At 44.0% G+C, this 20,408-nt stretch overlaps 1 protein-coding gene across 1 annotated transcript; it reads right to left on the bottom strand.

Moving 5' to 3' along the window:
- Nucleotides 1–4,986: 4,986 nt before the first annotated feature.
- Nucleotides 4,987–17,762, bottom strand: SERP2 (stress associated endoplasmic reticulum protein family member 2). Its single transcript, XM_065423553.1, has 3 exons — nucleotides 17,679–17,762; nucleotides 12,780–12,852; nucleotides 4,987–5,027 (listed from the first exon to the last, which is right to left on the bottom strand). Exons 1-3 carry the CDS (start codon nucleotides 17,760–17,762, stop codon nucleotides 4,987–4,989), a joined length of 198 nt encoding a protein of 65 aa, XP_065279625.1.
- Between the last annotated feature and the right edge of the window lie 2,646 nt (nucleotides 17,763–20,408).

The raw sequence follows: 20,408 nt of genomic DNA, 5'->3' as shown, positions 1-20,408 counted from the left end.
GGAGGGGGAGGTTTCCACAGAAAACTGACTTTTCAGAAAATTTCAAAAAGTGAAATATTTCAGCCAAAAACCAAAAATATTTTGATTTGGAAATGCTTCTGAGGTGCCTCATACTCCCATTCTCCTCTATAGGCTAGACTCCCTCGTTGGACAACATCTCCAATGATGCACCATGGTCTCCCACCTTGGTGAGGGTAGGCAGTGCATCCGAGGAGGCCTGGGCCATGGTGCATCGAGAGAGAGACAGTCTTGGCGACACTTCTCAGGTACAAATGATATTGGGGGAATGAGGCACCTGAACTACAACTCCCATGAGGCATATGGCAGCATAGCCAAAATGAAATATTTTGTTTTTTTTAAATAAATATTTGAAACTTTCTGCAGAAAGCAGACATTGTTCATTTCACTTTTCAAAAAATGTATTGAAACCCCAATTTTCCATTTAAAAAAGTTTTGATGCAAAACTTTTGACAAACCCTAAAACGAATGCACTTTTGAGCCTGTTAAAAAAATCCTAGTCTAAATCATTGCACATTTTGACATCCTCAGTCAGTAATGACTTAGCGTATATTAAAATATTTATTACATTGGCTGAAATGACTTATCTGGAATAAACTTGGCTGCCTCTTCAAATTCCTAAATGTTCCATAAAAAGCACAAGTTCACCACAGACTAAAGCTTCTCTTAAGCAGACAATGGTCCACAATGACATACAGACTGGAAAGTCATTCCTGTAGGGGCAAAAGGATCAGCTGTCCCAAAGTCTTAGAGAAAAGACTGACAGGTAAGTGACCTCTTTCTTGCATCTGGGTCCAATCATTCTTAACAGATGAGAAGCAGTCAGCAGTTAAGTGAAGAGTTAGGCTGGGAAGTGTCAGAAGAGGGAGAACTGGGAAGACAGGAATTATGAGGTTACTTCAGTGCGGAGTGTCTTTTGCCTAAGGATGCTGTTGCACATGGATGCTGGTGGATCCAGTTTAAAATGCCTTGTAAAAGCGTGGAAACACAGTCTGGTGGCAGCTTTGCCAATCATGGTAGCTGAGACTTAGAACTTCGCCACCCGCAAAATAACAACAGATCTTATTGAGTTCACACTTGGTTGCTTGGAGGGGCACAAAGTGTTTTTATTTTGTAGGTGTCATCAAGTACTTTTGTTTTTATCTACCATGCTATGATGTCTGCGGGGTTTCTTCTTTCGATATCATGGGTGATAGGCTACAAATAGCAAGTTGGTCTTCTGGAAAGATTCCTACTCTTTCAACTAGATCTTGCATGACACTCGGAACCTGCTTATAGAATGAGTACTAAAACTGACCTAATGCTCCAGCCTAGAAGTGCAGTGGGCTTACAGTAATGTGGTTTGAAATCAGGCTGAGATAAACCATTGCAGTGGGGGTTTGCGCTGGTGTGTAGCTATATTGGTGCAAACACTCTCAGCACAGACAAGCCCTAAGACTATGCCACCATTTTCTTTCTCTTGTTGTCACTTTGGCCAGTATGATGTGAGTCCTATGCCCTGAGATCTCTGCAAACTCAAATTACAATGTAATCAGCGAGCCAAGAACCACTGTGTCTTTGGATGGGTGCATTATTGATCCTCAACTGACAGTTACTTGGAGTCTTGCCATGCCCCTTTTCCTAGATCATAACTACCGTGAGAGCAAGTTAAATGGACTCTTGGCAAGTGACTGCAAGACTAGAATCAGGCACCAGGCAGCACACGTTAATCTTTTAGTTGCCTCCAAGTTTCCTACTTTCTGAAAACTTTCATTTAGTATCTGTACTGAGCTGGAACCTACAAGCCCTGAACAGGCTGGAGTGGAAACATTCTCCTGCCCGGATGCTGTGGCCATCACAGATAATCCATCTTTCCTGTTTTAACTGTTCTTCCTTGGGACTAGGAATGGTAAATCCTCCTTTCTATCCAGGAGGAAAGATGAGCCTTGCCTTAGGAGCAGGAACAGGCCTTTTGTTTCTTCTACTCCATGATACTGAGCATGGCCACCTGGCTTGCAGTGCTCAGGTAGAGTCAAAGCACTGTGCCACGTGCGGGAAAGGACAGCAAGGCGAAATCAGGTAAAAAGGGGATAGTTCAAAATCAGAAAAAAGATGAAAATTTGGAGAGTTGTGAGCTGCAGTGCGCTGCCTGCAGAGGCAGAACATTCTGGAACAGGAAGTAGATGGGTGGGCCTTGTAAACATCCTTGTGCCAGTAATTGATAGCTCTAGCTGCCTCTACATGGTTAGTGAAGGCACCCACCGCCTTTTGTGCAGCATCGCTGAACCCAAATTGGGCGAGCTGCTAGGCACACGTTCTCTGCCTATGATAGTTGCTCTGTTTGTGTTCTCATGCAGCTGAAAGCTTTACTGTGTGTGTGTGAAGTTTGCATTAGGGCAAATAGGGCAAAAACATACATGCACGTCATTCAAATCTTGACCAGCTAATCTTATAAAACATAGAGGAATCGATTTATTTAGGAATGGGACAAGTGGAGAGGGGGATGGGATAGGAGGGAGGGTCTTTTGCTCTTTGGCCAGGACAGGAAACACTGATTTAAAAATGCCTTGAAGAAAAACTTTGTGAGGCAGAAAACTAGGACAAAACTTTCAAACCTGGGTGCCTAAAGTTTGATTTTTATCATCCATTTTTAGGCAGTTGGCTACAAATGGCTTAACATTCAGAAGAGCTAAGTACCCACAAATCTCGTGGAAGTCAATGGGAGCTATAGTATGGTTGAGTGGAGAGGGTCCTGGACTGGGATGTGGGAGACCTGGACTCTGCCACTGCCCTGCTGGGAGACCTTGGGGAAGTCACTTTGCCTGTCTGTGCCTCAGTTTCCCCAGCTGTAAAATGGGGGTAGTGATACTGTGATCTCCTTTGTAAAGTGCTTTGGAATCTACAGATGACACACGTTATGTAAGAGTTAGGTGCTATATTCTATTATTAATGGCAGAGCTAGGAATAATCAGCTGTGTGACCCTGAGCAAGTCATCTTCACTTTTCTGTACCTGTTTCTTCTTCCACTGATTATCTGTCTTGCCTATTTAGATTGTAATCTCTTCTGGGCAGGTGCTCTCTCTTCCTATGTGTTTGTACAGTACAGTGCACAAAGGGGCCCTGATCTCTAGGTGCTACTCTGTGTAATACAAGTAATTACAACATGGTGTGCTCAGCAGCTTTGGAAATCAGGCCACTTCTATTGAGTGCCTAAAAATGGAGTTAGGAGCTGACAATTGTCCCTAACCTTTTAAAATAACTGGGGTGGTTGTTGTTTTTCATAGCTTAAGGGCAGATTTTTCAAAGGCACCCATTGACTTTCTGTGGGAGTTGGATGCCTAACTCTCCTTTGTGCCTTTGCAAATCCGTCCCTTAATGGATAACTCTATGCACTGACACAACAGGTGAGACCCCACAGCACCTCATGTTAGTTGGGGTTGGGAGCAATATTCAGTCTGTGGGGGAAGGGAAAAGAAATGTATTCTGCCTGTAGCAACTGAGAGTAGATAATTACAGACCAGCATTGCCATCTTGGAGACTGCTTGCCTAGGGTGCAGGTAGTGACTGTAGCTGCTCCGTTGTGGGTAGGATTATAAAGAGGGGCTGGGAGAGAGCAAAAGGAAATATGCTCCTAATATTATTCCCACTCATCCAGGCAAAGATAATTTACTTTCAGTCTCCAACAGTTTTTGAAACTGTAATAAAAAGAGAAGCACAGTGATGGTTCAGGTCCTTGATCAAAGTTGAGAAGGGTCTTGGCTTTTCTCTCCTATATCCTCTCTTAAAAACTACATTTTTGAGACCATAATTAGGGGCTCAGATTTGCAAAGATGTTTAAGGGAGTTGGATGCTACCTACTTTAGGCCTCTTTGAAATCTCAGCTTAGCGTTTTTTGGGGGGGATTTTCAAAGGCACAAATGGTAGTTAACGGTCTAAGTCAGTTGTGGTTAGTCACCTAACTACCACTTGTGCGTATGCAAATCCTCCCTTTCCCCCACCGTGTTGGGAAATGATCTTTCCCTGTCCTGGTGTGCAACACTAGGAAGAAGTTTCTTTAAGGTGGACATTTAGCATCTACAGAACAATCATCACTTTATTAAACATGTTTGGGGGTTCAGAAAGGACTTTCCGAAATAAAGGGATGTGAAAGAACCTCAGGACGCCAACCATTTCATCTAAATCTCCTCTTGAGTCACTCCTGTTGCTTTGGGAAGGGAAGGCTTTTCTTTGCAAACAGCTTTCAGAGGATTGGTAATCAAAGGAAAATCCTGAAACCATCCTGCTGTGAAAACATAATTCCTAAATGGCTATAACATGATAACTATTCCCAATGTCCTAACTGAGTTTTTAATTAGCTCTTGCTCAGGCAGACCTTCCAGTAGGCCTGATTTCTCATCTCACACCAGTGTAAAACAGTTGCAACTCCAAAGAATGTAACTCTAGCGACTCTTGAGTTACACCTGTGTGAGGGCAAATCAGATCTAGTGAGAGATTTGCCTGAGTAAGGACCTCAAGATTTGGCCACTAGTGTGTCTGTTGAGGGGGAAGGAGGGAAGGCTGTTTATACTGCCATACGTTTGGAAAAAATGGAACAAATGTAGTCAAGTTGAACATGAATATTTATTTGTAATAAAAACAAATTTCCAGCATAAAACAATTATAATGTACAGAGTAGATAAACAGGCACTCATATGATCACTCATAAATACATTAGGTAAAAGAAGAAATAAATCAACTGAACAGCACTGACAGCTAACCAATGTGGTTAACTCATTAAGGCAATAGAAAAGCAAAATGTCCTTTTCTGCTGTGGCAGTTAAAACACATACGCAACCAATATGACAGGTCAACAGGTAATTTGGTCTGCCCCATTCAAGAGGAAACACACAGGTACTCTCAGATAAGAGCTCTTCACATTTATGTCAGGCTAAAATTGTATCTGGTCCACCATGTTGGATGATAAAGGCAATGTCAAATCTACGCAGCTCCTCACATGCCCATCCTTATACTCTGAATGATCTGAAAGATAGCTGAAACAAGGCAAAAAGAGAGGCTGTTCAAATGCTGGTTAACTTTCCTGAAATTCAATCCTGTACTCTGATACTGTTGCTTTAAACAGCTGAATGGCTCCTGTTCTCACATGCATGATTAGATGTTATCTAGCAAGTGCTTGGATCAGTGGACTTCTTTTGAGTAGGGGCCTACTCCCCCCACTGATGCAAAAAGGATTATGCAGGTACCGTCTAGGAATGCTAATGGAAGTACCATGCGTAAATCCTCGGGCGCTGATGAGGGATTAGACCCCTTCGACTAGAGGGTGTGCAGTGGCGCTGCCAGGCACAGCTGCGTACACTTAACAAGTTGGTGGGTCTCTTTCTTGGGAACAATCACTTCTTGTTACAGGCTGTTTATAAAACGGCTCCTTATAAGTAGGTAGACCAGTAACAGGAATACAACCTCTCACAAATCTGGCCTACTTTAATTATTGCTAAAGCTGATTTGTAGGGTTGGGCCATCTAAACTCCTGTATTATTCCATACCGCGGGCTCAATCCTGCAAAAATGCACTCATGTGAGGAGATGCATGAAAGTTGATGGGATGATTTTTGGGAGTAAGGTTTTGCCGGATGGGGCACTGTCATCTCAAGCCTGCAAACAGATCAGTTCCAGTGGACCCATGCAGAGCCCCCCGTACGTGTGTCTGCCCACAAAGACTCACAGGACTGGGGCCTATGTTTGCAGCCCACAAACAAGAGCAGTGTTGACTACTGTTTACTAGCCGTTAGGGATGCAAATCTCAAATCAGAAGATAGTCTTCAAAATGGGACAGTTCACCAGAACTGGCTAAATGGAAACGAGGTACCTGGCATTGGCTGCTGTCGGAAGACAGGATACTGGGCTAGATGGACCTTTGGTCTGACCCAATATGGCCATTCTTATGAGGCCGATTCTGCCATCACGGTTGAAACAGAAATCTCTATTGGTATCAAAACTGATGGCACAAACTGGTACTATACCTCCACAGAGAAAAAGACCCGAGCATTGAATAACTGTATTTCCTGTCCTTTAGTATAGTTAATACACGAATTACTAAGGACTTGATTCTGCAGACCTCATGCAAGCAAAACTCCCACTGATTTCACGGGACGTTCAATACGTTGAAAGGCTGCAGGATTGAGCCTTAGTTCTTAATTATACAAACAGGACATAAGTTCTCTTCATCTGTACCGTCACTGCCTCCTAATCCCCCAGCTCTGGAACGGCATCCGTCTGCTGGAACCAGTGAGCGCAAGTGCAGGAGTCAGGCTGTGCTGACGCAGCTGCAGATGCTGAGCACGTCCCGTGAAAAGACACGTGCCCTGGAAATGTATTTTCATAGAGCTCCCTCGTCTGTTGCCCTTTTAGAGCTTTGAGGTGTGTGTTTGGAAAACTTACGAAAAATTGAGAAAAAACTTGTTTCCTTTTAAACCAAGAAGGTAAAAGGCATAAGATCGGGAAGCGTCACTTTGATTGCTGAGCTGCAGTAATTGATGCCGAGTCTCTGCCCTCATCCTGCAGACACTTGAGAAGTTCCACTGAAGTCAATGAGGGCATGGCTACATAGTAGCTGGGACGGTGCTTCCCAGTGGGGCTAGCCAGACACGCATTCGCTCTGCTTGAGCTAGTACGCTATAAATAGCCGTGTGGCCACAGCAGCACAGGAGGCGGCTCCGGCCAGCCACTCATGTAAGTACCCAAGGGGCTGGGCAAGTAGCCCAAGCTGCCACCGCAGCCACACTGCTATTTTTAGTGTGCTAGCAGGTGTCTGTCTACCCACCCTGGGAAGCACGTTTCCAGCCGGTTTACAGACGTACTCCATGGTTAAGGACTCCCTCTAGAAGGGTTTGCAGAGTCAGGCCTTCATTTTGGACACAAGGCCAAACCCATTTTTTTTTTAAAGTAATACTTAAAATAATGGCCAACTTCAGGGGACAGATGTTCTGCTGGTGTATGTAAGTCAAGGAAGTGATGCCAAATTCCAGCAGCTGAGGATCTGGCCCTCGAACTCTCTTATCTGTCTATCATAGAGCTTTTTACTGCCACTTATCACTCTGTTATCTGAGCACCTTCAGTGGAAAATCGATAGCAATAGCAAAGTCCACAGTGGATTTCATGGAGCCTCTGGCGGTTCTTTTGGGTGGAAACTCTGCTTGGGGTAGGGTTTGTGGTTTTGATTTTGTAGGTGTTTTTAATACATGATTTTGTTTGTTTTGTATTTTGTTCTGTAAGTGCTTTTATAATTCACTTCTCTGAGGTTTATTTTTCTTGCTTAAATAAACAGGATTCCTCAATCGAATGGGATTTGCCCTGCAGTCCAGCCTCTTGCAATATTATACTAAATTGAATCACAAGTCGATTAGGCTATGGAGCAGCAAAACTAGTGAAAATCACCTGCTTCTGTCACCCCGTCGGGCCCAGTTTGCCTGACCCATTGTACTGTAGAAAGCTACTGTTTTTGCAACAGGGTCTGTAAAAACCAAACTCCACGGAGCATCTAGCTCTGCCTGTAAACCAGTGAGTGAATCTGTTTAATAACATCTGACTCCAAAGTGCAGCAAGGAACAGGAAGACGGTGGAGTTGCTGAGGAAGTTCAAAGAGAGAGAGAGAGAGAGAAAGGAAGGAAGTAGGGAGTCTAGACTCTGAGAAGTTAATAACTTAATGGTGGGAGAGCAGAGCTGAGAGAATAACAGTGCCAGTGAGTGTATGGCTGAGTAAGAGAAACGGGGGAGACAGAAAGGAAGGCACTAAAAGGAGACAATATTCAACATGGACATTAGAGCCCAGAAAGGAGGCCTGTTACTAACTAACAGATCCAAAGGATTATTAATAAGCGGAGTAAGTTCTATTGGTTGCATAGCAGCATCTCAAGTATTAAAAATACAAGGATGGCTTAGTAGGCATGAAGCAGGGGCGTTAAAATGGTCTTGAGGTCCTGGGTGCTCTGACATTGTGACTGCTTTGTGTTGGGAGACCAAGGGTGGCATTTGTAATTGTGCGACTAGTCAGGGGCCTTCAAAAGGATTTGAGGATCCTCAGCACCTTGCTGGATTCAATCCCAACTCTAAAAGGCAGAAACCTTTCACTACATGTTCATGCTGCAAACCTTGCAGAAATAAGGAAGCTGGCAGAATAAAATGAGTTGCAGTCGGAACAGGGAGCAGGGTAGAGGAAAGACAAACATAAAAACCCATCTAGGCTGAAGAGCTGGACACAGGAAGATGTGAAATTGAAGGAAGTGTGTATAGGAAATGAAAAGGAGGGTGAGTTGAGTAGGTCCAAGCTAGCCACAGAGGAGCATAAAAGGAACAAACCAGCAAAATGAAATTGTGTTAGCTCTAGGGAGGAAGAGAATTAGTCACAAAGAATAAAGAATCTAGAAATACAATCAGAAAAGTGAGGGGTCAAAGAGAGAGGGGAGAAGGACCAGTGAAAACAAGTCAGCTCTCTAACCTAGCTGGAAAGCTTCATTGATCTTGTATTGGAATAAATCACTATGGGTGCTCAGTTTTCAACTCGTTATAATAAAAATGGGACAACCTCCTATAGGATTCAGGGAAATTATTAGAGACAATTGCTGGAGATGCCAGGAGCAGAGAGTAACAAAGAGTTGGTGCTAGAGTGCCGGATGGAGCAAAGTATCTATAACCGTGGACACGATGCCCCTGACGATCCTAAAAGAAGTTGCAAAGGAAATCTTGCAAGCTCTCAGTCTCTTCAGTAAAGGCTGTAGGTCAGGAGAGGTGCCTGTAAAAAGGGCAAAGGGAGTAGGAAGTAACAAGAAGAATATGCACTGGCCAATTAGCTTGACAATTGTTCTAGGCAAACTCTCTGAACATACAAAATAAGAGTCAATGTAAACATTTGGGAGAAAGACATCTCTACACCAACATGGGTTTGTTAAAATAGATCACTCCACACAATTACCTTTCTTTGCTCTCTTTACCGATTTAGTTAATAAATGGATGGATTTACCAAACAACTCCAGTTCAGGTAAATTCACTTACATCCCCCAATGATGTACAGATCCTGTACCATGACATTAGAATCTCAGCTGGCCTTGGAAACCAGACAGCTTTCACAACAATAATACTTCATGCTCACATGGTTACTTTCATTCTAGGGTCTCAAAGCACTTTGCAATCCTTAATTAATGTTACCTCACATCGCCTCGGAGTGGTGAGCATTATATCCTTTATACAGATGAGTGAACATAGGTGCAGTAAGGTTAAGTGAGTTGCCCAAGTTCAGACAGTGAATCAGTGGCAGAGCTGAAAATAGTAGCTTGGCTTTTGGGTGTCTGGGACCTTCATCTTAATAAGATTTTTCTTATACCAGTATATTTTAATTCTACTATAGTGACTAATACCAAGAAGATACAAATACCAAATTGTGGATTAGAAATTGACTGAGGATCTGAGGAGCAAAGATATTGTAAATGGCAAGTTCTCTGTATGTGGTGTCACAGGCACATACTGGGACCCAGATTATTTAATACATTAATTAGTAATCTAAAGGAAGATGTAAATTCAACCGTGCTCAAACTGTTGACAATCTCAACCTTGCAGGATGAGCCAGTTACACAGAAGGATAAGAATCATTTTGTAGAGTGGGCTGCATGCAATGAGATGAAATCAAATACGAAAGCCATTCACCTAGGAAGAGGAAGTAAGCAGCACTGATATAAATTGGAGGACAGCTATCTGGGAAACAGGATGTCTGCAAAGACCAAGGGGTGATAGTAATATAGCAAGCGAAATATTAGGTTCAAGTGCAACACTACTGCAAAACAAGCAAACGGAACAGAAACCATTGCTGGTCTCAGATACATAAATAGGCTCACATGTATAAACTAGAGAGATAATAGGGCCAGACCATGTAGCAGACCTGAAATATTGTGTTTCTTTCCAGTCCTCAACATTTAGGAAGTATATACAAACACAACACAAAGGACACAAGGATCGGGTTTATAACCTACGCGGAGAGAGAGGGGGAACTAATTGGGCATGTTCTGGAAAAGAGAAGACTAGGGGAGGGCTGGGAGAAAACATGATCACAGTTTATAAATACCTTCAAGGTAATAACAGAAATGAAGAAAGGGAATTATTCCATTCTCAGAAGATGGTAGATAAGGAGCAATGGTTTGAAGCTAAGGAAGGAAAAAAGTTCAGGTTAGACATTAAGAAAAAGTTCTCAACAGTAACAGCCATTGGGTGGAGGCTACCAATGGAGGTGACTGGATAGTGGATAAGACATTTGCAGGAATTAAGTAGAGACTAGTCCTCCAAAATGTAGGGATCACACTACACGATCCAAGTGGTCTTCTCTGGCTTTAACATCTGTAAATCTTAGCTACATAAGCTAGGAATTCCCTTCCTCATGCAGCAATAACCCTGAAAAACCTTTTCCAAAATGCCACCCTCAAAACTGAGGTCCACATTGCAAATGGAATGGTAGCCGTGCATGTACTTCATCCAGTGGCACAATCTGGCCTTTGATTTGCATGGTGCAAAGAGATGTGCGATGGGGGCAGGTACCATGTTGTTTGTTACATGGTTGTACAGTGCCTGGCACCCTGGGGATGGGGCCCACAAAGCAAATAATAATTAAAAGGGTTACAGCAAAAGCTGTGTGCGATTGTAATAGCCCACAAGAACAGCCCTGAAAATGTTTGTGGAAAAAGGAGGCATTTGTCTAATGGATTCACTACTGAAAGAACAAACATAGCCATAGCCAATACATTACTGAAGACTAAAGTCTGATCAAGCTCTAAAAATGACCAAGATAAACATCTAAGCCACATTATTACGATGTCTCTTCAGATAATGAAACCAGTTCAGTGGTTCTCACTCAGGCAAAACTCCCATTTCAGTCAGTGATTGGTTAGCATGAGTAAAGAATGCAGGGTTGAATTCCAGATCACAAAATGTTCGTTCTTGGCAATCAACTGGATGTACTCTCCGTCATTTAGCACCAGCATATTTATTTATCTTCTCTGCATCTCCCATGTTCAGCTGTTTAACATACTTATTTTTAGAAAATAAAACTAAGATTTTGATTTTGTTTTATTGACTTATTTTCAATTACATTTTTAAAAAAATCACTCGTTTTTTGTCACTTTTCTTAGAGTTTTTGTTGTTGTGAGGTCTGGGGTAGGGGCTGCATGTGTGCTGTTTGGCCATCACTGCCGAGTACAGTGGAGCCCTCCCCCGCAACAGAAATAATAACTAACTAAGGAGCTGCACTTTGACCCTGCTCTTTCTTTCTGCCAGAGCATGTTTGAAACCACTTGATGTCTTGTTATGGGAAGGAACTATTATTTCTTGAGACACTGACATCACAACTGATGTGTCTAAAAAGCATCGTCGTCTTTATTCTTAGTTAGAGGCCACGTAAGGGAATAAATAAACATGAAAGTTCACAGGACACCAAAGACATGTAATGGAGTTGGGAGCTGCAGGCTAGCTGAAGGCCTGAGAGTTTGCAGCAGTCTAATGCTATGCTCTACATGATTATTAGCTTTAGCAATACATAACTACAGGGACAACCCTCATTCACCAAAAACTCCCAACTGACTTTGGTGGGAGGGAGAGATTTGAGTGCATAAGGAATGCGGCATCAGAAGAACACATCTAGCTGCAATGGGCCGTGGTGGATTTACCATAACTACCATTTGTTTTTGGGGGGAGTTGAAATCCTGCTTTAAGACTAGGTGAAAAAATAGGAACAGAAAGTTCTCAAAAATGGCATTCATTAAGTCAGACATCAACACAAAGGCCGCTGCATTGCATTTCTGAAAGCAATGCAATACCAATGGACTACTCATTACTCCAGGGTGGGTCTACCTATGACCCGTTCCATATTGGGGCTCTTAAAAAAATTACTATCAAACACACGTCAATTCTTGTGAAAGATCTTAGATTGACAACCTGGGGAAAGAAACTCCTCTGGGTACAAAACAAAGGAAGTGGAATCATATGCTCCCGCACACTACTGAATCTTAACTTGGCTCTGGAAGGTAGTTAAATCTCTCCCATTCAGTGACCTCTTCTCTGACTCTGCCAATAAGTGTGCCACCTGCAGCCAAACTGTAATGCAGATTTTGTGATTTGGACACCTGTCTGCTAGGAACTGGACTGCTATAAAGAACTCATTTTGTTTGGGCCATTGAATATATTTCGCATTCATCACATGGTAACACTATTACCATCCCAGCCCAGGTTCAAACCTGCAGCCTAAAGGTGAAAGAAAAATTAATAGGACATGGAACCTGAGCCATCCAGTCCCACATAGAAATGAAACTCCAGTTTTAGACTGAAAGTGGAAAAAACTTTCCTCTTAAGATGCATTTGTTCTAAGCAAGACTATATAATTATCATTCATTGCTTAAGATTTGAGAGGAAAAATATATTAAACCACTTGCAATCTCCAGAAACTTTTCCTAAATGCTCATGTAAGTTTCTCTGGGACAGATCCAGAGCCGCACTGTATGCTAAGCATCAAATTCTATTCATAAATACACATGCAGAGGTTCCCATTGGCTGCAGTGGAAGTTGTGTGCATGCGTCCTGGGTCAGAATTTTGTCCACAAACTTTTAGGGTCTGAACTCACTCCCATTGAAGTAAATGGGAACCATGCCACTGACTTCAGTGGGAGCTGGATCAGGCTCTTAAATGCTTTTCTACTGTCAGCTCAACTCCCTCCCCCGCCCCTTCTTTATCTATTCTCAGTGGTGTGTTCATACCTGATCCACAGACAACAAAAACAAACAGTGCCAGTAGCCATGGTCCTACAGGATATTTCTCCTCTTGGGGCCTCTAAAATGTGGGGGGAAAAGAAGATTTCAGTTTGTTACCAGTTTAACCAATTGTCTTGGTAGCTCATTTAAAAATAGATGCAGAAAATCAAGATAAAGAACTGGTGTGGTTTCAGCTTCAAACCTCAAACAGTGAACATACTCAAAAGGTCTAACGTAAAACAGTTTACGCCATTGTCATAACTGCTTCACAGGAATGCTAAGAAGCTGAAAGGAAAAGCTGAAGCACAATATGCTAACGGAAGAGTAATAGAGGATAATTGTATTTACAGTAGATCAGACAGCTTAATTCAACAATATTGAAATCTCCCGTTTCCCCCCCTTTAAATAGAATAATGCCTCTCACAGATTCTCTGCAGATCAGTTGTCTTGAATTTCTCTAGGGAAAGGTAAAGTGAGTTTTATTCCTCAATGTTTGCTTATCTATTTCTGTCCTCTCCCCTCCCACAGTTGGGCTGTTTAGTAGTCTCCCTTGTTGTATCTATATTTTAAGTTCTTTGAGACAGAAAACATGTTCTTAGGTATTTTCTGAGATACCTAATAGATGTGGGATGCTTGAAAAATAATTATGTTCCCTGACTGGGTTGTCACTTTAGAACAAAATATATATCCTACAGCCAATTCCCATCCACTGGGAGAGGAAATTGTTAAAAACAATATCAAAGGACACTCATTTTTTTATTTTATTTTGGTCAGCATGTGCCAAAAATATCCTTAAGTTAAATATACATTTGATAAACAGTCGGAACTGTTTAACTGCATCTGAAGAAGTGAGTTTTTTACCCACGAAAGCTTATGCCCAAATAAATCTGTTAGTCTTTAAGGTGCCACCGGACTCCTTGTTGTTTTTGTGGATACAGACTAACACGGCTACCCCGATAGCAGTCGGAGCTCTAGTCAGTTTATTTTAAGGACACCTGACTGAATGTTCTAACAGGTCACTTGGAAGGGGAGAGGAAGGAAGGAAGGAAGAAAGTTGATGGTCTTCTATGGCCATTTTGAACTGCTGACTTCTGTTTTGATGTATGATTATTGTTTGGAGCCTAGAGCACTAGATAGAGGCTTTTATAACTAAGAATAAATACAAACATGTTAACTGTAAGATTCCAAGGACCACACAGAGGGAAGAGGTGGATAGATGGACTTAGAAGCTTCTTACCAACCAAGACATGAGCAGATGGTTATATGATGACATGAGATACTATGGACATAATCAATGGAAGTAGAGGATTCACACAGCACTAAGATCAGGACTGGGCAGGCAAGTAAAGGAGGAATTGATAGTCATATCTGGATTCAGATATGAATCCATGCTGTGGAATTGTGCCTACAGGAAGGATGGTTGTGTGATGCTCGCGGTCACTGGAGATCTGGTTCAATTCCAAGCTCTGACACTGACATCTTGGGTGACTTTGGGTAAGTCACTTAATTTCACTGTGCCTTAGTTCTCCATCTGCAAAATGGCGACAATAATACTTGCTTTCTCCCAACCGTTGTCAGTTTAGACTGTAAGTATTTTGGCACAAAGACTGTCTATTACTATGTGTTTCTACAGTGCCTAGCTCAAAGGGACCCTGGTCTTGGTTGAGGCCCCTAGGGGGTACTATGCTACAAATATGAATAATAATGGGTCTGCAGTCCTGATCCAAAACAGCTTGATTTCTAGAAAGCTAGAGCTGCTGCTACTATCTAATTCTAGAAGCGCTGCGTGGAAGAAGTGCCAAGTGAGTGGAGGCTGAAGGCAGAAGAGTGGCCAATGGAAGGAGAATGGCAAAAGATGGGATGAGAGGAGAGAAGTAAGCAGACTGGGAGGGAGAAGGGGGAAAAAAAGAGAGAAGGAAGGGAAAGGATAGCAGAAAGGTCAGAAACATAGAAGAGTGAGAGGAGAAAAAAAAGGGATGACAGAAAAGAGGAAGGTAGCATTATCCAGTGTATAGGGCACCAGACTGCACATCAGAAGACTTGGGTTCTATCCCTGGTTCTTCTACTGACATGCCCTCTTAACGTGGGTGTGTCATACCACCTCTCTGTGTCTCCGTTTCCCCCATCTATTTAAACAGTGCTGCTAATGCTTTTTAAAGCACTTCAAAATCTCTGGGCAAAAAGTGCTACATATGGGCTTAATTCTCCATCATTCATCAGTGGGATTTTTTCCATTGACTTGAATGGGGCGCAGGATCAAACCCTAAGTGCTCCGTATTATCAGAAACAGGAGAGGCATCGAAATAATAAAAGAAAGTCACAGACAATTTGTTTCACCAGAGATAAGGTCTGTTGTTAGTCACAGACACTTCATTCAGAGAAGCTGCTTCACGCATCAGTGAGTGGTAGGAACAATAGAGAAAAGCAGTCACGTGACTTGTGGTAAAGAAAAAACAAAGGCATGTCCCTTACTTTTGGCCATTGGCAGGGCACTGCCCCTCAGCATAGCATTTTTAAATCAACCTTAAAACATTTTAATTTAAAATGCATTTATTTTTTTAAAAATAACTCGACCTGTTGTGTTAAGGATTTGAAAACATCAACAGTTTTAACGTATTTTTAAAGAGCATTTCATGTTACCTTTAAGGTGATTCAACCAGGTTAATGCTAGATTACAGCCAAATCTAACTGAATAGAAATCCCGTTTTCTAGGCTAGCTCAGTCACTCAGGAGTCTGGGATGGGGGAGTTTTAGGAGATTAGCGTAGACCAAGCCCAAATCAGACTTATTTCAGTATAACTACGATGCTCAAAGGTGTAGAAAATCTACACCTCTGAGCGACACAGTTATACCAACCTAACCCCTGGTGTAGACAGTGAGCACTATGTTGACAGGAGGGCTACTCCCATTGACATAGCTACTGCCTCTCGGGGAGGTGGAGTACCTACGCCAATGGGAGAAGTTCTCCCGTCGGCATAGGTAGCATCTTCACTAAGCCCCACTGTGGCGCCGTTGCAGCCTTACAGTCAGGGCCGGCTCCAGGCACCAGGATTCCAAGCAGGTGCTTGGGGCGGCAATCTGCAAGGGGCGGCAGTCCGTGTGTTTTTGCCGCTCCAAGCAGCACGCTGAATTGCCGCCGCGGACGGCGTGGGCAGTCCGTGTGCCATTAGGGCGGCACGCGCGTTTCCGCGGCGGTGGCAATTCGGTGGCAGCTTCTATGTTCAGCTGTCCGCTGGGGCAATTCGGCGGCTTCTGTCTTCCGGCTGAAGACAGAAGCTGCCGCCGAATTGCCGCCACTGCGGAAACGCGCGTGCCGCCCTAACGGCACACGGACTGCCCCCGCCGTCCGCAGCGGCAATTCGGCACGCTGCTTGGGGCGGCAAAAACAGTAGAGCCAGCCCTGCTTACAGTTTACACTTACAGGTGTAGACAAGCCCTACGTGTCGAGAGCTTCTTGGCTAAGCAAAAATCCCAGCTATGAATTTCCAGCAGTTCCCTGACATTATAGTAACAGGCTTCTCTTTGAAACAGTTCACTCTTGGTGTGGAGGAGAGCTCTGAAAGGATAGTGAGCTATTAATAAACACTCAAGGTTTTGTGGGTGGAATTAGAATAGCAAGAGCTCTAAACAACTTTGAGGAAAGGGGAGCTAGAGCTCAAATGAAAATCTCTCCCATTAACCAGCTTTCTAAGAGCACTTTTGAACACTGAATTTAAGCAGCTGAAATGTCAGTAGCTCAGCCCAGTCCACTGCTAATAACAAAATGCATGCATCTGAGCACAGTTAAGCTCTTCGATTTTCTATCTCAGCGTATACAACTGGAGCATAAGTGCCACCTTTATTTAAAGTAATACGCAAGATTTCGTCAGCTGGAAGGCTATTGCCTCATCAGGTGTGAGGGCTGTTGTCCCAGCTGAGCTGCCAGCTCAGTAAGGGCTCCATTTTATTCCCACTGTACCTGAGGGCAGAAGTGAGCCCTAAAAGATGAAATGGGATCACATCTGAGTTCTCTCTTTTGTATTGACATAGGCTTTGTATTGATTAGGAAAAGTGGTCAAGTTTAGGTTGCACTTAGCTAACCTGTACTAAACTGATCTAAACTCAATTACTTTTCCTCATCAACACAAAGCCATAAAGACCAACTAGCCAAACAGCTCATTCATATAAAATAGCAAAGAAAAAAGAGATACAGAGGCCTAAAAGACTTTCACCTACGAAAACACATTTTACAATTAGTAAAGTCAAATAAACTGTTATGTTTTAATCTCTTAAAAAACAGATGCCACAGGAAATAAAACACAATAACTCCCACTAGTGCTGTCCCTGCTAGAGAGCTAGAACCCTTTGGGAGTACACCTCCATGCGTGTGCACTTCCAACAGCTGTAATGTTGCAGCAGCCAGCCCTGCTGGATATTGTTGCATGTTAGTCCCCCTCGATGGGAATGGATGTGTTGTGTGTGCTGCATTCTCTCTTCTCAAGTGGCTGGTGTATGTGTGTATTTTTCTTTGTGTTACAGACTCTCCCCCTTCTGGGTGTTTAGATGGAAGGTGTGTGTGTGTCAGTCTCTTCCTCGCCTGGTGAACGATTTTGCTGTGTGTTTTCCATGAGACACTGACACTTTCAGGCATCGAGGTGTGACATTCCTCCAGTCTGCCTCAGCTTGGGACAGGAGCCCCTGATTTAACCATCTGATTGTTCTACACCCCTAGTTAGGCTGGAGCGTTTACTCCCGTCAGCAGCACAAGGAGGATCATCCTCTGTTCCCCACCCCGGGGCTCCTGTAGCCTGTTAACCCTTTAGCTCACGATTCCCACACCTCCCTACGTGTTGAGCCGAGGAATGGGCAGAGAGAAGCCTTGCCTCCTCGCAATCCCCTCTGCCCCCTCCTCCCATGTCACCTTACCAGGGTTTTGGCTACGTTCCCTCTCTGTGTGATGTTTTTGCTGTGCTTTTCGTTAGCCATCCGGATCCGCTGTTTGGCCACCATCGCTCTGGGGTGGAGATTTAGGGAGCTCAGAAATTCCGGAGGCCACCTGGCTTCTGGGTCTGGTTTGTGACGAGCCAACAGAACACCCCCTTAAAGAACACCCCCCCTGACTTGGAGCAAGCGTGACTGCTACTGCCCTGAGACCCAGTGCTGGTTCCTCAGTACCCCCAGCCGGCTGCAGACTGAGGAGAGGGTGGCTGGCAGGATGGATGGACGGAAGTAATCTCTCATCTCAGGAAACCCTCTCTTGCTTCCTCCTACCCTTCCGGTCCCCCTGCTGCCTAAACACAGGCAGCAACTACTAGGGCTGCCTGCAGCCTCCGCTTTCCCCTGGCTGCGAACGCGCATCCCGCTTGCACTATGCGGGGCAGGGAGCTGCCAGGGCTCGAGTCGCGCATCCGCCCAAGGTTCTGGCTCAGCGTTCCATCCATGGAGTGCTGCAACACACAAGGTTCTGCGGGAGGGGGCTGCCAAGCGCTGATTGGTGGTTTGAGAGGGAGGGGTGGAGCGAGCGTTCTAACGCGTAGCCCAGCGTGGGCGTGTCCTGCGGCTGCGATAGTGGGGGATGCTGGAGCGCACTTGGGGTCAGATCTGTCTTCCCCTTCAGCTAAGTCAGTAACAACCTTGTAGGTGGTGCCCTAACTCTGCCCTCACTTGCCCTCAGAATTTGCCCCCTGCTAACATTGGGATAAAAATTGTGTGGGGGTGGGGACCAGGATGAAAACATGAACATAAGAATGGCCATACTGGGTCAGAGCAAAGGTCCATCTAGCCCAGTATCCTGTCTTCCGACAGTGGCCAATGCCAGGTGCCCCAGAAAGAATGAACAGAACAGGTAAGCATCAAGTGATCCATCCCGTCACCCATTCCCAGCTTCTGGCAAAGAGAGGCTAGGGACACCATGGGGGAAGGGAACAGCAGCAAAGTCTAAAGTATGGAGATGGGCCCAGAGGGGACAAAAATTTGGGGAGAGGGGAATGGGGAAAAATGGGTCTTGTACTCACAAACACCTTTCCTCCTATTTTGCCCTATTTCCTCCTACACATGCCCGCTACTCAGGGCTGTGGTGTATCTGGTATCTATCTAGCCAAAACTGAGATATGCCGTCTCTTCTCTACCAGAAAAGATACAAACAGCTCTCCACTAGAGCAGGAGTTCTCAACCTTTTTCTTCCTGAGGCCCCCTCAACATGCTATAAAACTCCATGGCCCACATGTGCCACAACAGCTGTTTTTTCTGCATATAAAAGCCAGGGCCGGCATTAGAGCATAGTAAACAGGGCAATTGCCTGGGGCTCCACACCACAGGGAGTCCCCCCGAAGCTACATTGTTCAGGCTTCGACTTCAACCCGTGGTGATGGGGCTCCAGGCTTCAGACCCCTGTCATGGGGCTTCGGCTTTCCACTCTGGGCCCCAGTGAATCTAACGCTGGCCCTCTTTGGTGGCCCCCCCGAAGCCTGCTCGTGGCCTTCCCTGGTTGAGAACCACTGCACTAGAGGTGTAACTGTGTGTGTGTGGTGGGGTCATCTCTCAATCATAAGTGTTGCTATATCAGTAACTATTGTCACACAGAGATCCTCTGATCACAGAAGAAAACCAACCAACCAACCCTTAAGTACATTTCAGAGTTGTGTACAGATCTATACTTCTTGTGCTTTATAAAAACAGGGATCAGGCCCTTATTGGTATGTGTGCCCTGCTTCTACCCGTACAGTAGCTTCTGGTTGACACAAACTTTCCATTCAAGGAAGCAAAAATGAAGATTCTTTGTTATCAAGGCTCTTAGAACAGTTCTTTTTTTAACACAATTAGGGTTTTGGCCTTCACAACATCCTCTGACACAGAGTTCCCCAGGTTGACTTCCTTTTCTTTGTTTTAAACCTGCTGCCTATTAATTTCATTTTGTGCGCCCTAGTTCTTGTGTTATGAGGAGTAAATAACACTTCCTTATTTACTTTCTCCACACCAGTCATGATTTTATAGACCTCTTAACATATCTCCCCTTAGTCGTCTCTTTTCCATGCTGAAAAGTCCCAGTCTTATTAATCTCTCTTCATATGGAAGCTGTTCCATACCCCTAATCATTTTTGTTGCCCTTTTCTGAACTTTTTCCAATTCCAATATATCTTTTTTGAGATGGGGCAACCAGATCTGCACACAGTATTCAAGATGTGGGTGTAACGTGGATTTATATAGAGGCAACATGATATTTTCTGTCTTATTATCTACCCCTTTCCTAATGATTCTCTTTCTTGAGTGGTAACAGCTAATTTAGACCCCATGATTTTATATGTATAGTTGGGATTATATTTTCCAATGTGCATTATTTTGTATTTATCAACACTGAATTTAATCTGCCATTTTGTTGCCCAGTTACCCAGTTTTGTGGGACTGACAGTTGGAGCGAAGGGGCTCCAGCTGTTAGCCCCCAGCACTGGGGCTCTGGCTGTGAGCCCTACATACACTGACCCACTTAAGCTGGTGCAAGCGCTCCTGGTGAGGAAACATGCCACTGTGAGAAAGAGGGTAGTGTGGACATGAAAAACTGCAGTATTTACTGTGGTGGCTGTATGTCGACCAAATTTAGGTCGACTTAAGTTTGTAATGTAGACAAGGCCTTAGTGTAACTTGTTTATTTACGCTATA

This window comes from Emys orbicularis, chromosome 1 (assembly GCF_028017835.1).
Source record: "Emys orbicularis isolate rEmyOrb1 chromosome 1, rEmyOrb1.hap1, whole genome shotgun sequence".
In the NCBI taxonomy this organism is placed as follows: Eukaryota; Metazoa; Chordata; order Testudines; family Emydidae; genus Emys; species Emys orbicularis.
The sequence above is the reverse complement of the archived record's forward strand: the minus strand, read 5'-3'. Positions and strand labels throughout refer to the sequence as shown.

What these genes read in the sequence shown, in the direction of transcription:
- SERP2 (XM_065423553.1), bottom strand. Translation starts at nt 17,762, where the DNA reads ATGGTGGCCAAACAGCGGATCCGGATGGCTAACGAAAAGCACAGCAAA. An exon ending in GGAACGTAGCCAAAACCCTG is followed by an intron (nt 12,853 to 17,678) that starts GTAAGGTGACAT and finishes CCCACATTTTAG; the next exon opens with AGGCCCCAAGAGGAGAAATA. An exon ending in TTTTGTTGTCTGTGGATCAG is followed by an intron (nt 5,028 to 12,779) that starts GTATGAACACAC and finishes GCCTTGTTTCAG; the next exon opens with CTATCTTTCAGATCATTCAG.